Genomic DNA, 13,218 nt, shown 5'->3' with positions numbered 1-13,218 from the left:
GGACCGGAAGACGGAAGCAACAGAGGCAGTGCAGAGTACCAGAGCAGCGGGGAGTAGGTAAGTATGGATCTTCTATTTCAGGAGCCTTGCTGCAGGAACATATTAAAAATCATTTTTACCAGAAAAACATGTGCTTTCCTTCGCTGCAGAGGCTGGTGCACAGTTACAGGTGCCATGTAATAACCAGTAAGCACTTTCCCTACTAGCAGGGAAAGCGCTCGTTGGTTAACACTTGAATGGCCAGACCTGAAATGGCCTTAATGACCTTACACTTTTTTGTGATTTATCGCACGTGGGGTTTTTTACGTGACACATAGGGCTTTATATAATTTTATTTTTTAGTTTTATTTGGGGGAAACTGTACAAAACATTTTTACAAAGTCATTTTTTTTCTAACTATAGCTCCTCTATTTTTTGTTGTTCATTTTATTATATCATGTATAATTTAATGTGAATAGGGTGATAAAGAAAAGAAAAAACACCCACACCAACCAAAACCATTGCCATTATGTATTTTTTAACATAATTTTTAATATATTTCTGCTACATAATATGTCCCCCCAAGAGGTCATAAAAAGCCGTTGGTGGGTAGTGAACACTTTTATTCTGCACTTTTTCCTTTGTATTTTTTTCTTTTATTTGTATTTTATTTTTGTTTTTTAAATAATTTTCTATTATTTTGTAAACATATTTGTGCCACATGATGATTTTTTTCTTTTATTTGTATTTTTTTTTATATTTTTTAATTTTATTGTGTTTTTATTTTTTTCCCTTATTTTTTTCCACATAATTTGTCCCCAAGAAGTTGCTGAAAGACCTTTGGGAGACGATGAGCCTTTTATTTTTTTTTGCACCATTTTGACTATTACAGGGGAATCCAACCTGCTGGGGGGTTTTCTACAAGGCAGAGCTGATCAGGGTCTACTGACATTGCAGCTTAGTGCTCGTCTGCCCCCAAGATGCCACACTGCAGCACACTGCAGAGCACTCATTGAGGAGAAGGCAGAAGCGCTAATAAACCTCTTCTGCCTTTCTCCTCTGCTCCCCACCGCTGTCACAGCCAGGGGCAGACCTACTCCTGCTGGAGCAGGAGCTGTAATCCAGTACTGTGTGGCATTTTGGACAGAAGCACAGCTGATTGCGGAATCAGCTGTGTTTCTGCCCAGCCCATGGTTTGTGCACCCCTGTTTTATAACATTGAACTGTCTAAAGACAGTACTTGTCATAAAGGGAACTCCTATTTCCAGTTTTTACAATCCTTACCAAACGGATTGTAACCCTCTAAGTTAACTTCCCACTCATAGCTATCATCAGTAATAAATACAATAAAACTGTCTCTATATAAGGTGTATAGCTAACAGCAGGATCCTGTAGGGTATGTCTATACACACAGTCAGTTTTCAATGTTACCGGACTCGTGCTGCAGGAACATCCAGAGAGATGAGAATCCTTTCCGTTAGAAGTCAGCAAGTCTCCTCAGAGTCTGATACCAACCCGCCGTAGAGTGACCACAATCACCATGCTGCAATCAATCGAAGACATTGATGTTGCCTGGGACGATGTCTCCAGCGATGTCCTGTTTCTAATGGATGAGTCTTAACCAATTTCACACTCCAAAGGTCAGATTTATCTGGTGATGTATTGTTTCCAACAGCCAAAGCTCTTTCCATGCAGCTTTAGGGTGCAGCATAAAACCTGTACTTCCTGCCACCACATCTCAGCTACTACTGAACACCCGAAACCACTAGCTGAGAAATGATAACACAATGTTGGTCGTATTATCATTGTCAGCTGGAGAGTAAAATTGCTAAAGACTCATCCATTAGAAACAGAATATAGCTATTGTCAAGCTATTCAGATATACCCATTATGTCATACAGTAGTTCTCCTCAGATATTACTAATTCTAATTCACCAATTTTAAAGGTCGAGTCCCTGGTATTAGTATACTGATGTAGCATAGTTAACAGTCACACTTGGTGAGTTACCACATCTAGTTAACGAGCTATGACTGACTTAACTCTGCTGCATCTGTACCTCTTATGCAAGTCTGTGCAAATGCATCAGAGTTAAGTCACACATTGTGAGTTATCACATCTAAGTAACACGTTATGACTGTAACTGTTAACTCTTCCACATCTGTATATGCAATTTAGAAGTTTTTGGTTATTTTTTACTGTACACTTTTTCTTATCTGTTCTCACGCCTCCCTCTTTTCTACCCCCAGTTCCATTACTTACTGTACCTTCAGATGACTTTCTGCACTATCTCCCCCTGCTGTAATTCGGTTGCTCTCCACAGTCCCTAAACACTTCTTTAACCTTCTTGCCAATACAGCTGCACCCTCTTCACTGAGTTGCAGCAAGTCCTTGCTGTCGAGCCTGTATCAGACTGATAAGTGAGCCCAGTTTTCCAGGAACCAAAACATCTACCCTTCCTACACCAGCTCTTGAGCCACTTGTTTACCTCTCTATTCTCTCATTGACTCTCTAATGTTGCTTGTGGTACAGGTAATATTTCATAAAATACTACGTTTGAGTTCCTTCCCCTGAGCTTGTGACTAGTGTTGAGCGAATCGAAGGTAGGGCTGCAACTATCGACTATTTTTATAACCGAGTATTCTATCTGATAAGATAAAAAGGTTCACACCCCCACCACACCTCAGTTTAGGTTTCCTGTCCTCCGGATAGGAGGTACCTGAGGAATTTTCTTCTTTTTATTTTTTTTTGTTCTCACCTCGGATGGATGGGGAAGGTCCGGGTCTACCATACTATAACAGGACCCATCCCTGGCGACGTAAGTCTCCCGGCGGAGCAGTTGCCTAAGTCTGCCCTTTATCCAGCACCCTCCCAGGCCTCTTTGGGGAGCCGCTGTAGTCGTATTCCGGCGTCTCCTGGTCCATGGCTGTGGCAGCACCGGCGTCCCATTGCCAAAATGGCGGATCGGGGCTCAGGGACGCTCGCCGCATGCACACTTTCAAGCGGCTTCCGTTGCATATACGTCACTTCTGGTGGCGTCGCGAGAGACCGGAAGTGTGAGAATAAGCGTGGATTAGGCGGTCCTTTTAAACAGGACATGGGAAGGAGCCGAGGCGCGTAAAAAATACAGCAGCAGGAGGAGGCAGCCAGTCAGCCGTGGACGCACACCGTGTTGTGCAGAATCTGGAGGAGCTGCATATTTTGTCGGTGCCAGGTGATACCGGATTCGCCGATGCCGTGGAACCCTCAAGGCCCACAAGCCCGGTACTGGACCTGAGGAGTGGGGAAGATTGACACGACACTTGGGTGAGATTTATTGTTTTCTACCCCCTCTCCCCCCCCCCCCCCCCCCCTTTTATGGGTGTTGTATGCTTTTTTGTAGGTTGCTAAAGTTACTAGAAAAGCCTCTGGGGAAAACCAAGCATAAAGAATGTGGGGGGTGAAAAGAGCCCCTGTCCTCTACTTACGTTAAGCCACTCTGTCAATCATGTATTGATAAGCTAGTGATGGATGAATCCTATAGCTTTTCAAAATCCATTAAGGCCTTAGTGCGGTTTGAAGTTAAACCCTCTTTAAAATCCTTCAGGCAAAGCCGACGCAAGTCGCCAGAGAAACAAGGCGTTATCTGGGAATCTGACTCTGAGCTTTCTGCGGTTGAAGAAGACCTAGAATCAGACCAGGAATTATCCTCCGAGTATATGTCTTCTGACGAGGATCCGTTATTAAAAGCAGTGAAGACTACTATGCAATTAGAGGACACTAAAGAGCCTAAAACTATAGCTGATCAGGCCTTTGAGGGTCTGCGTCCAAAGCACCATAGGGCCTTTCTTATTCACAAAAATATTGAGACATTAATTAAGAAGGAATGGAAAAATCTGGACAGAAATTTTTTATTCCAGATTCTCTCAAGCGTAAATACCCATTTGAGGAATCTGTCTCTAGCATATGGGATAAGGCACCTTTAGTTGATACATCGGTAGCCAAGATTGCCAGGAGATCAGACCTTCCCTTTGAAGACCTAGGCTGTTTAGGATATCCCTTAGATCAGGCATCCTCAAACTGCGGCCCTCCAGCTGTTGCAAAACTACAACTCCCAGCATGCCCTAACAGCCTACAGGTATCAGCCTACAGCAGGGCATTGTGGGAGTTGTAGTTTTACAACAGCTGGAGGGCCGCAGTTTGAGGATGCCTGCCTTAGATAAAAAGGTGGATGTTTATCTTCGGAGGTCATGGGAATGTGCATCGACAAATCTCAGACCAGCTATTGCGGCCTCGTGGGTGTCTAGGTCTTTAAGGTTATGTCTGGGGCAGGTAGAATCCCACATCAGAGACAAAACCGCAAGGGAAGATTTTCTGGCCAAGGCCAGTAATATAATGGGTTGCATTAAAAGGTGCATAGATGCCCGTAATGATAACATAGTCCTACTACTTTACAAATCATTAGTCAGACCACACATGGAGTACTGCGTACAGTTCTGGGCTCCTGTGAACAAGGCAGACATAGCAGAGCTGGAGAGGGTCCAAAGGAATGGCAACTAAAGTAATAACTGGAATGGGGCAACTACAGTACCCTGAAAGATTATCAAAATTAGGGTTATTCACTTTAGAAAAAAGATGACTGAGGGGAGATCTAATTACTATGTATAAATATATCAGGGGTCAGTACAGAGATCTCTCCCATCATCTATTTATCCCCAGGACTGTAACTGTGACGAGGAGACATCCTCTGCGTCTGGAGGAAAGAAGGTTTGTACACAAACCTAGAAGGGGATTCTTTACGGTAAGAGCAGTGAGACTATGGAACTCTTTTTGCCTGAGGAGGTGGTGATGGTGAGTACAATAAAGGAATTCAAGAGGGGCCTGGATGTATTTCTGAAGTGTAATAATATTACAGGCTATAGCTACTAGAGAGTGGTCGTTGATCCAAGGAGTTATTCTTATTGCCTGATTGGAGTCGGGAAGGAATTTTTTATTCCCCTAAAGTGAGGAAAATAGGCTTCTACCTTAGTTTTTTTGTTTTTTTTTGCCTTCCTTTGGATCAACTTGCAGGAGGACAAGTCGAACTGGATGGACAAATGTCTTTTTTCGGCCTTATGTACTATGTTATGTTACTTGCTTCTCTAACAATCTTTCATAAGGCAGCAGATTTTTTGGCAGACGCCTCTACTGATGTAGTCCGTTTTTCTACCAGAGCTTCGGCTTTGTCAAATGCAGCCAGGCAGGATGTCTGGCTTAGGTCTTGGAGAGGAGATCAGGGCTCAAAGTCTAGACTTTGCCCACTCCCATGTGAAGGCTTTAGACTTTTTGGCTCTTCTCTTGATGAGATTCTAAAGAAAGCCTCGGACAACAAAAAGCAGTTTCCAGTCCCCCAGATTTTCGCAAACGTCTGGCTGGTTTCAAAAGTCAAAAGAACAAACAAAGTAATAGAAATAAAAAAGACAGATTCTCTAGAAAGTCTGGGGGTTTTCTGTTCAAGACCAAGGACAACAAACCTAAAGACAAATCTCAATGATGCCAGAAGTCAGGTGGGAGAAAGACTGTCTAATTTCCTTCCAGCCTGGAAATCTGTGTCCCAAAACAAATGGATTTTAAATTTAATAGAAAAAGGATTCCAGACAGTCTGCCCCAAAAATCAAGAAAAAAGGGAGGCACTGCAGTCAGAGGTTTTTTCCCTTTTACACAAGGAAGTTGTTAGCCCAGTTGCCCTAGCAGAAAGCGGCAAGGGTTTTTATTCCCCTTTGTTACTAGTAAAAAAAACGAATGGATCTTTCAGGGTACTGAACAAATCCATACTGTACAAAAAGTTCATGATGGAAACAATCAAATCTACGATGAATCTTCTCTTCCGGGGGTGCTGGATGGCAAGCCTGGACCTAGAGGATGCATACTATCATGTCCCAATTCATCTTGCCTCCCAAAAGTTTTTAAGAACTGCAGTATGGGTTCAGGGGGAGTTATTACATTTTCAGTACAAAGCTCTTCCCTTCACAAGCACAGACGGTTTTCACCAAGGTGATAGCGGAGGTGGCAGCCTTTTAAGACAGTCGGGCGTTAAGCTGATTCCCTATCTGGACGATTTTCTGATTGTCTCTCAATCAAAAAATGAGCTACAAAAAAATATCAATTTCCTGTGCTCCACCTTAGAAGACCTTGGTTGGTTAATAAATTGGAGAAAGTCAAGCCTAATTCCTTCTCAAAGTTGTGTATTTTTGGGGATTTAGTTAGACTCTTGTCTCCAGAAGCGTTTTCTTCCACCCTGAAGAAAGGACATAATTATAGAGGTAAAATAGTCAATCTTTCTGTCCTAGCTATGCACTTTCAGAGAGGCAATGGCAGTACTGGGGCAAATGACATCCGCTATTCCAGCAGTTCCATATGCACAGATCCACTCCAGAGATCTTCAGACAGACATCCTGAGGCAGTGGGACGGTTCTCAGAAGTCTTTAGATCAGAATTTCCATCTCTCCTCGAAAGCAAGGTATTCCCTGATGTGGTATTCCCTTGATCTCCCAGAGCAGGTATTGGCAGGGGAGGTGGGATCTGAGTACAAGAAAGAGATCATCCAACTTCAAGGAGTTAAAAGCAGTACAAATGGCACTAACAATAGCACTTCCAGAAGTAAGGAACAAACTCAACAGTGGTGTCTTATATAAATCGCCGGGGGGGGGGGGGGGGGGGGGGCGAGAGTATCCTCCCTTCTTCATCTATGTCAGGAAATTTTCTGTTTAGCAGAATCAAGGAGACTCTTCCTTTCTGCAATACACTTAAAAGGGAAGGAAAATACTGTAGCGGACTTTCTAAGCCGAGTCCCAGGCAGGGAGACTGGTGCTTGAACAAAGAAGTGGACCTGTTTACCTCCCTAGCCAACAGGAAGGTAGGAAGATTTTTCTCCCTAATTTTTTTTGGACAACCCATCGGCAGTGGATGGTTTAGCCCAGTTAGCCCAGGACTGGAGTCTGGAATTTGGGTACGCCTTCCCCACCCCCTCTGCCTTATCCCTTAGGTGTTAAACAAAGTACAGAAAGAGGGAGCCTCAATCATCTCAATAGCCCCAAAATAGCCCAAGAGGTCATGGTACTCGGGTCTGCTGAAACTGGCAATTCACCCTCCCTTCACCTTACCGTTGAGGGAAGACCTCCTTTTTCAGGGTCCACTTCTTCACCCCAATCCAGAACTACTTCACTTGTCAGCATGGATGTTGAGAGGAAAATCTGTTTAGGAAGGGGCTTGTCAGATAAGGTGGTTTCCACAATGCTGAAGAGTAAAAAAGAGGTTACGGTACCTCTAAAAAAATATATAAAGGTCTGGAATGTGTTCTCTTCCTTTTTAGATCATAATCCAAATCCGCTTAGGGGTCCAGAAATTCCAAAGGTGTTAGAATTTTTACAGGCAGGTCTTGACAGACATCTTAAAGCTTCAATCTTGAAGGTACAGGTAACCACCCTAAGTAACTTTTTTGATTTCAGATTAGCAGAGCATCCCTGGTTCAGGAGATTTTTATTGGCTGCCTCTAGGGCTCATCCTTCCCTCAGATCCTTGTCCCCTCCTTGGGATCTGAATACGGTTCTAACAGCTCTATCTCAGAAGCCATTTGAGCCGTTAAGTGACATTTCTGTTAAGATTCTCTGTTACAAGTTAATCTTCCTTCTTGCTATAGTTCGGCCAGAAGGGTATCCGAAATTCAAGCCTTTTCTGCCTTTCCTCCATATACTACGATCTTGGACGATAAGGTTATCATAAGGCCTATCCCTTCCTTCCAACCCAAGGTGGTGTCTGATTTCCATATGAATCAGGATCTTCCATCTTTTTGCCCTAACCCGGCCAATGCATTAGAGGAAAAATTTCATTGTTCAGACGTAAGAAGGTGTTTGCTTTTTTACCTATATTTGAACCTCTCCTTGGAGAATAGATGAAAACCTTCTTACTGAGTTCCAGGGATAGTGTAGGGGCCATAAAGTATCCTCTAGTGTGATAGCTAGATGGGTTAAATATGCTATATCAAGGGCTTATTCTTCCCTTGATCTTCTTTCACCTTCAGAATTCTGAGCTCATTCTACCAGGGCAGTAGCTACCTCATGGGCAGAAAGGGCCGATGCTTCTTTGAGCCAGATATGTAGAGCAGCTACTTGGAGTTCTCCCCACACTTTTTTCAAACATTATAGATTGCATTTCAACACGGATGCGGCCTTTGACAGGAAAGTGCTTCAGGCCATAGTCCCCCCCTAATCTTTTTGATTTATATTTTATTCTCGCATGGGTGCCTTCATGGGTTAGGGGAAAACAATAATTGCTCTTACCAGTAATTGTTTTTCTTGAAACCCATGACGGCACCCCCAAATTCCCTCCCCCAAAAAATAAAAATGTTTCTTTTGCATAAGTATAATATCTGATATAATACAATATGTGTGTTTTTTTCAATTCCCTTAAGTCTTGGGGAGTTACTGAATTTATTTCTCCTTCTCCTTTTTCTCCTTCTCCTCCGCAATTGCGGTCCCCAGTGCACTGACTACATCCGTGCAGCGGGCCGGACCCATTCAACTTGAATGGGTCTGTGGTCTGTCCGCACCGCCCAAAAATATGACATGTCATATTTATTTGCAGTGCGGAACAACGGAAATAAACACCACGGAGGTACTCCGTAGTGCTTCCGGTGTTCCGTTCCGTGACTTCGTTCCACATCTCCGGAATTGTGTACCCATTCAAGTGAATGGGTCCGCATCCGTGATGCGTGGTGCACGCATGAGGCCTTAATCTGTTTATATGGTGATCTAGCTAGTGTGCCTCAGTATTAAAGGGAATGTGTCATCAGAAAATGACCTGCTGTTTAAATTTGTCAGCCTGACGATGCGGAGCCAAACGGATCCGTCGTGACTTACAATGTAAGTCAATGGGGACGGATCCGTTTTCACTGACACAATATGGTGAAATTGAAAACGGATCCTTCCCCCATTGACTTTCAATGTAAGTCAAGATGGATCCGTTTTGACTTAGACTTTTTTTTGAAAGAATAATGCAAACGGATTTGTTCTGAACGGATACAAGCGTTTGCATTATCGGTGCGGATCCGTCTGTGCAGATACAAGGCGGATCCGCACCGAACGCAGATGTGAAAGAAGCCTAAGGCAGCATTCACAGTAGGTGATTGTCAAATCTTATCTATTCTTTCCTTGTACCTCTGCACATGTCACAGAGCATGCCTAGAAAACTTTCCCATGTAAGTCAATAGGGTCCATAATGTTCAGGAAATAAAAATAAAAAAATACAATCAGAAAATAAAAACAGATCAGAAAAAAGATGATGTGTTGCTATCTGATTTTTAACTGGCCAGTAAAATTTTTGGCGACACAGGCAGGTGTCATATATCACAGTGTGCATCACTGCTGCTGCTGAAACCCTCCCTACTGTGTCATTAGGCAACTACTGTCACTGTTACGGCCATGTATGGAGCGGGCTTACTGCAGCAGCCTGCTCCATACATTCTCTCAGCCACCATGATGTACGGGTATACCTGATTTATAGTGATTTGTGACAAATTAATTTCGGCCAAATAGAATTTTTAAAACTTTGTTCATCTCCACTTGTGACCATTTTAAGGACCTACTACCTACCTCTAACTTCATGTCATTAGTGTCAGTGGGTTGTCATCAGACCCTCCCAGTAATATATGAACCCGATCCACGATATATCTATATTTAGGGCCAAGAAGTTAACACACTGTTTAATAATCCTTGTCTATGTGACAGATTGCCCTATCTGTACGCCTAATAAAAGAATCTCCCACTACCAATGCCGCATTGTACATACAGGTATACAGGTCAGATTCAGTAGACTTTACAATGATATTTGCGGGATGCTTGAAAATGATAGCTCTGCTGTCATACTCATTGGTTCCCTTTTTCTTGTGTGTGTGTGTGAACTGTATACAGTGGGGGAAATAATTATTTGACCCCTCACTGATTTTGTAAGTTTGTCCAATGACAAAGAAATGAAAAGTCTCAGAACAGTATCATTTCAATGGTAGGTTTATTGTAACAGTGGCAGATAGCACATCAAAAGGAAAATCGAAAAAATAACTTTAAATAAAAGATAGCAACTGATTTGCATTTCATTGAGTGAAATAAGTATTTGAACCCTCTAACAAAAAAAGACTTAATACTTGGTGGAAAAACCCTTGTTTGCAAGCACATAGGTCAAACGTTTCTTGTAATTGATGACCAAGTTTGCGCACATTTTAGGAGGAATGTTGGTCCACTCCTCTTTGCAGATCATCTCTAAATCCCTAAGGTTTCGAGGCTGTCTCTGTGCAACTCTGAGCTTGAGCTCCCTCCATAGGTTTTCGATTGGATTAAGGTCCGGAGACTGACTAGGCCACTCCATGACCTTAATGTGCTTCTTCTTGAGCCACTCCTTTGTTGCCTTTGCTGTATGTTTTGGGTCATTGTCGTGCTGGAACACCCATCCACGACCCATTTTCAGTTTCCTGGCAGAGGGAAGGAGGTTGTCGCTCAGGATTTCACGATACATGGCTCCGTCCATTTTCCCGTTTATGCGAATAAGTTGTCCTGTGCCCTTAGCAGAAAAACACCCCCAAAGCAAAATGTTTCCACCCCCATGCTTGACGGTGGGGACGGTGTTTTGGGGGTCATAGGCAGCATTTTTCTTCCTCCAAACACAGCGAGTTGAGTTAATGCCAAAGAGCTCTATTTTGGTCTCATCAGACCACAGCACCTTCTCCCAGTCACTCTCTGAATCATTCAGGTGTTCATTGGCAAACTTCAGACGGGCCTGCACATGTGCCTTCCTGAGCAGGGGGACCTTGCGAGCCCTGCAGGATTTTAATCCATTGCGGTGTAATGTGTTTCCAATGGTTTTCTTGGTGACTGTGGTCCCTGCTAATTTGAGGTCATTAACTAACTCCTCCCGTGTAGTTCTAGGATGCTTTTTCACCTTTCTCAGAACCATTGACACCCCACGAGGTGAGATCTTGCGTGGAGCCCCAGAGCGAGGTCGATTGATGTTCATTTTGTGCTCCTTCCATTTTCGAACAATCGCACCAACAGTTGTCACCTTCTCTCCCAGCTTCTTGCTAATGGTTTTGTAGCCCATTCCAGCCTTGTGCAGGTCTACAATTTTGTCTCTGACATCCTTGGACAGCTCTTTGGTCTTTCCCATGTTGGAGAGTTTGGAGTCTGCTTGATTGATTGATTCTGTGGACAGGTGTCTTTTATACAGGTGACTAGTTAAGACAGGTGTCCTTAATGAGGGTGACTAATTGAGTAGAAGTGTCTAACCACTCTGTGGGAGCCAGAACTCTTAATGGTTGGTAGGGGTTCAAATACTTATTTCACTCAATGAAATGCAAATCAGTTGCTATCTTTTATTTAAAGTTATTTTTTCGATTTTCCTTTTGATGTGCTATCTGCCACTGTTACAATAAACCTACCATTGAAATGATACTGTTCTGAGACTTTTCATTTCTTTGTCATTGGACAAACTTACAAAATCAGTGAGGGGTCAAATAATTATTTCCCCCACTGTATATATTAGAGTAAATCTTGGGTTTAAAAAATACACCTTTGTTAGGTAAGTGTCCATTTCACTACTTTATGAATAGAAAGGTCACTGTGATCATACTGATGTAATTTTTTCCCATTTTCTTACAGACAGAAGCTGAAGGCTGGGATGAAGAGAATGATTTTGGTTGGGAGGAAGATGCTAAGAACTGGTGATAGGCTCGAGATTATCATCCTATAATATTTATTATGAAGGGAAACTGCCTGCTATTTTGCTGTGTGTTGACCACACTTTTGACCTGTCATGCAAAATGCTACATGTTGGCCGGTGGCATTGATTCTACTAATCTCATTGATTGGTGTTTACTTCTCTTGATTTAGAAGTAATTAAATATCTGAAGTCATATTACATATTTTTGAGAACAAAGGTTATAAAGGGGTTTTCTTGCAATGATTATTAATGACTGCAAGCAACTTGTCTTCGAATGTGACCTGTACAGGTTGCCTCCAATCACGGAGCAGAGTGGGAGGAGGTGAGGGACAGGGACTTGTTATACATTGGTCCCTGGCTTACCTTTAAACTGGGGAACATTTTTGTCCAGCTCATACTACACAGGATAGTTCAATTTCTCTCTATTGTAAAGCAGGAACTCTGCTGTATAATACTGTATATAGTAATATTATGATCCTTTGTGCAATATGTTGGCATGGCTGAGCAGCTCGACAGGAATGTCGAGGTCATGCCCTGTTCCTCTGACAAAAACAGGCTAGCATATCAAACATAGGTTCGCATCATTACCATTTATTGCCCTACAATACACAGCAATTAAGCAATCATTCCTGTTACATGAACGCTCACCAATGTAATGTGTAGGCAACCCATCTTAGTCACATTCTAGGACATGTTACTTGCAGTCATTAATAACCATTCAAGGAGAAACCCTTTAAACCAGGGATGCTCAACCTGCAGCCCTTCAGCTGTTTCAAAACTACAACTCCCAGCATGCCTGGACAGTCTACAGCTATAAGGGCATACTGGGGTTTGTAATTTTTTAACAGCTGGAGGGCCGCAGGTTGAGCATCCCTGCTTTAAACAATAAAAATAGTTTTACTGAAAATGACTTTTTTTCTCTTTTAAATCTTATGCGGCTTGTGCAAATTAATGCCTATTTAATGATATTTTTCATCAACCACATGCAATTTTAAAAATCCTTAGTTTCCAATGATATCCATATTTTAATAATACTTAAAAGTAGAAATGTCAGACTGATTATAGGCTATTATTAAACGGGCATTCTTATCTCAGCCATTGACAGCTGAAATTGGACTACCTGTCACATGTAACAGCCAAAGATGCCTGGGTTTATACAGAAACAACTGAGTGGGCTATGCTGTTTCCATAACTCCATGGACATTAGTGGAAACAACACAGCTAGCTATGCGGTTTCTGTAATGCAGTAGCTTTGAAAATAGAATTGATCACTGTGCTATTCTGTTTGCATCGCTCTCCTTCATGAGAATGTAAACCGTGTACCTTCTTGGCTGTTTCTGTAACCCTGGCCACCACCTTGGCTTCCACTGGTCACTGGTATTTCAATCTCAGCCCTTAAATGATAAACTAATTAGTATTTTGCTAGCTGGTGTTCTGAATTAAACATGTAGAAGTAGTTATGGTGCCGGCACAATAGGACTTTTTAGTAGCTGGAAGTTCTAACAGAGTGTTTTATG

At 42.5% G+C, this 13,218-nt stretch overlaps 1 protein-coding gene across 3 annotated transcripts in view; it reads left to right on the top strand.

Annotated features, from left to right (window-relative positions):
* The window catches only part of SCYL3 (SCY1 like pseudokinase 3), a 387,880-nt gene extending 375,417 nt beyond the window's left edge, over window positions 1-12,463 (top strand). For all 3 annotated transcript variants that reach the window (XM_040407295.1, XM_040407296.1, XM_040407294.1), the window contains one exon: window positions 11,641-12,463. In XM_040407295.1, coding sequence (XP_040263229.1) covers window positions 11,641-11,706 — 66 coding nt within the window. In that variant the 3' untranslated portion in view covers window positions 11,707-12,463. The remainder of the gene's footprint in view (window positions 1-11,640) is intronic.
* The last annotated feature ends 755 nt before the right edge of the window (window positions 12,464-13,218 follow it).

Source organism: Bufo bufo, chromosome 9 (genome assembly GCF_905171765.1).
Source record: "Bufo bufo chromosome 9, aBufBuf1.1, whole genome shotgun sequence".
NCBI lineage: Eukaryota > Metazoa > Chordata > Amphibia > Anura > Bufonidae > Bufo > Bufo bufo.
Note: the sequence above shows the minus strand (reverse complement) of the source record. Positions and strands in the feature narration are given on the sequence as shown.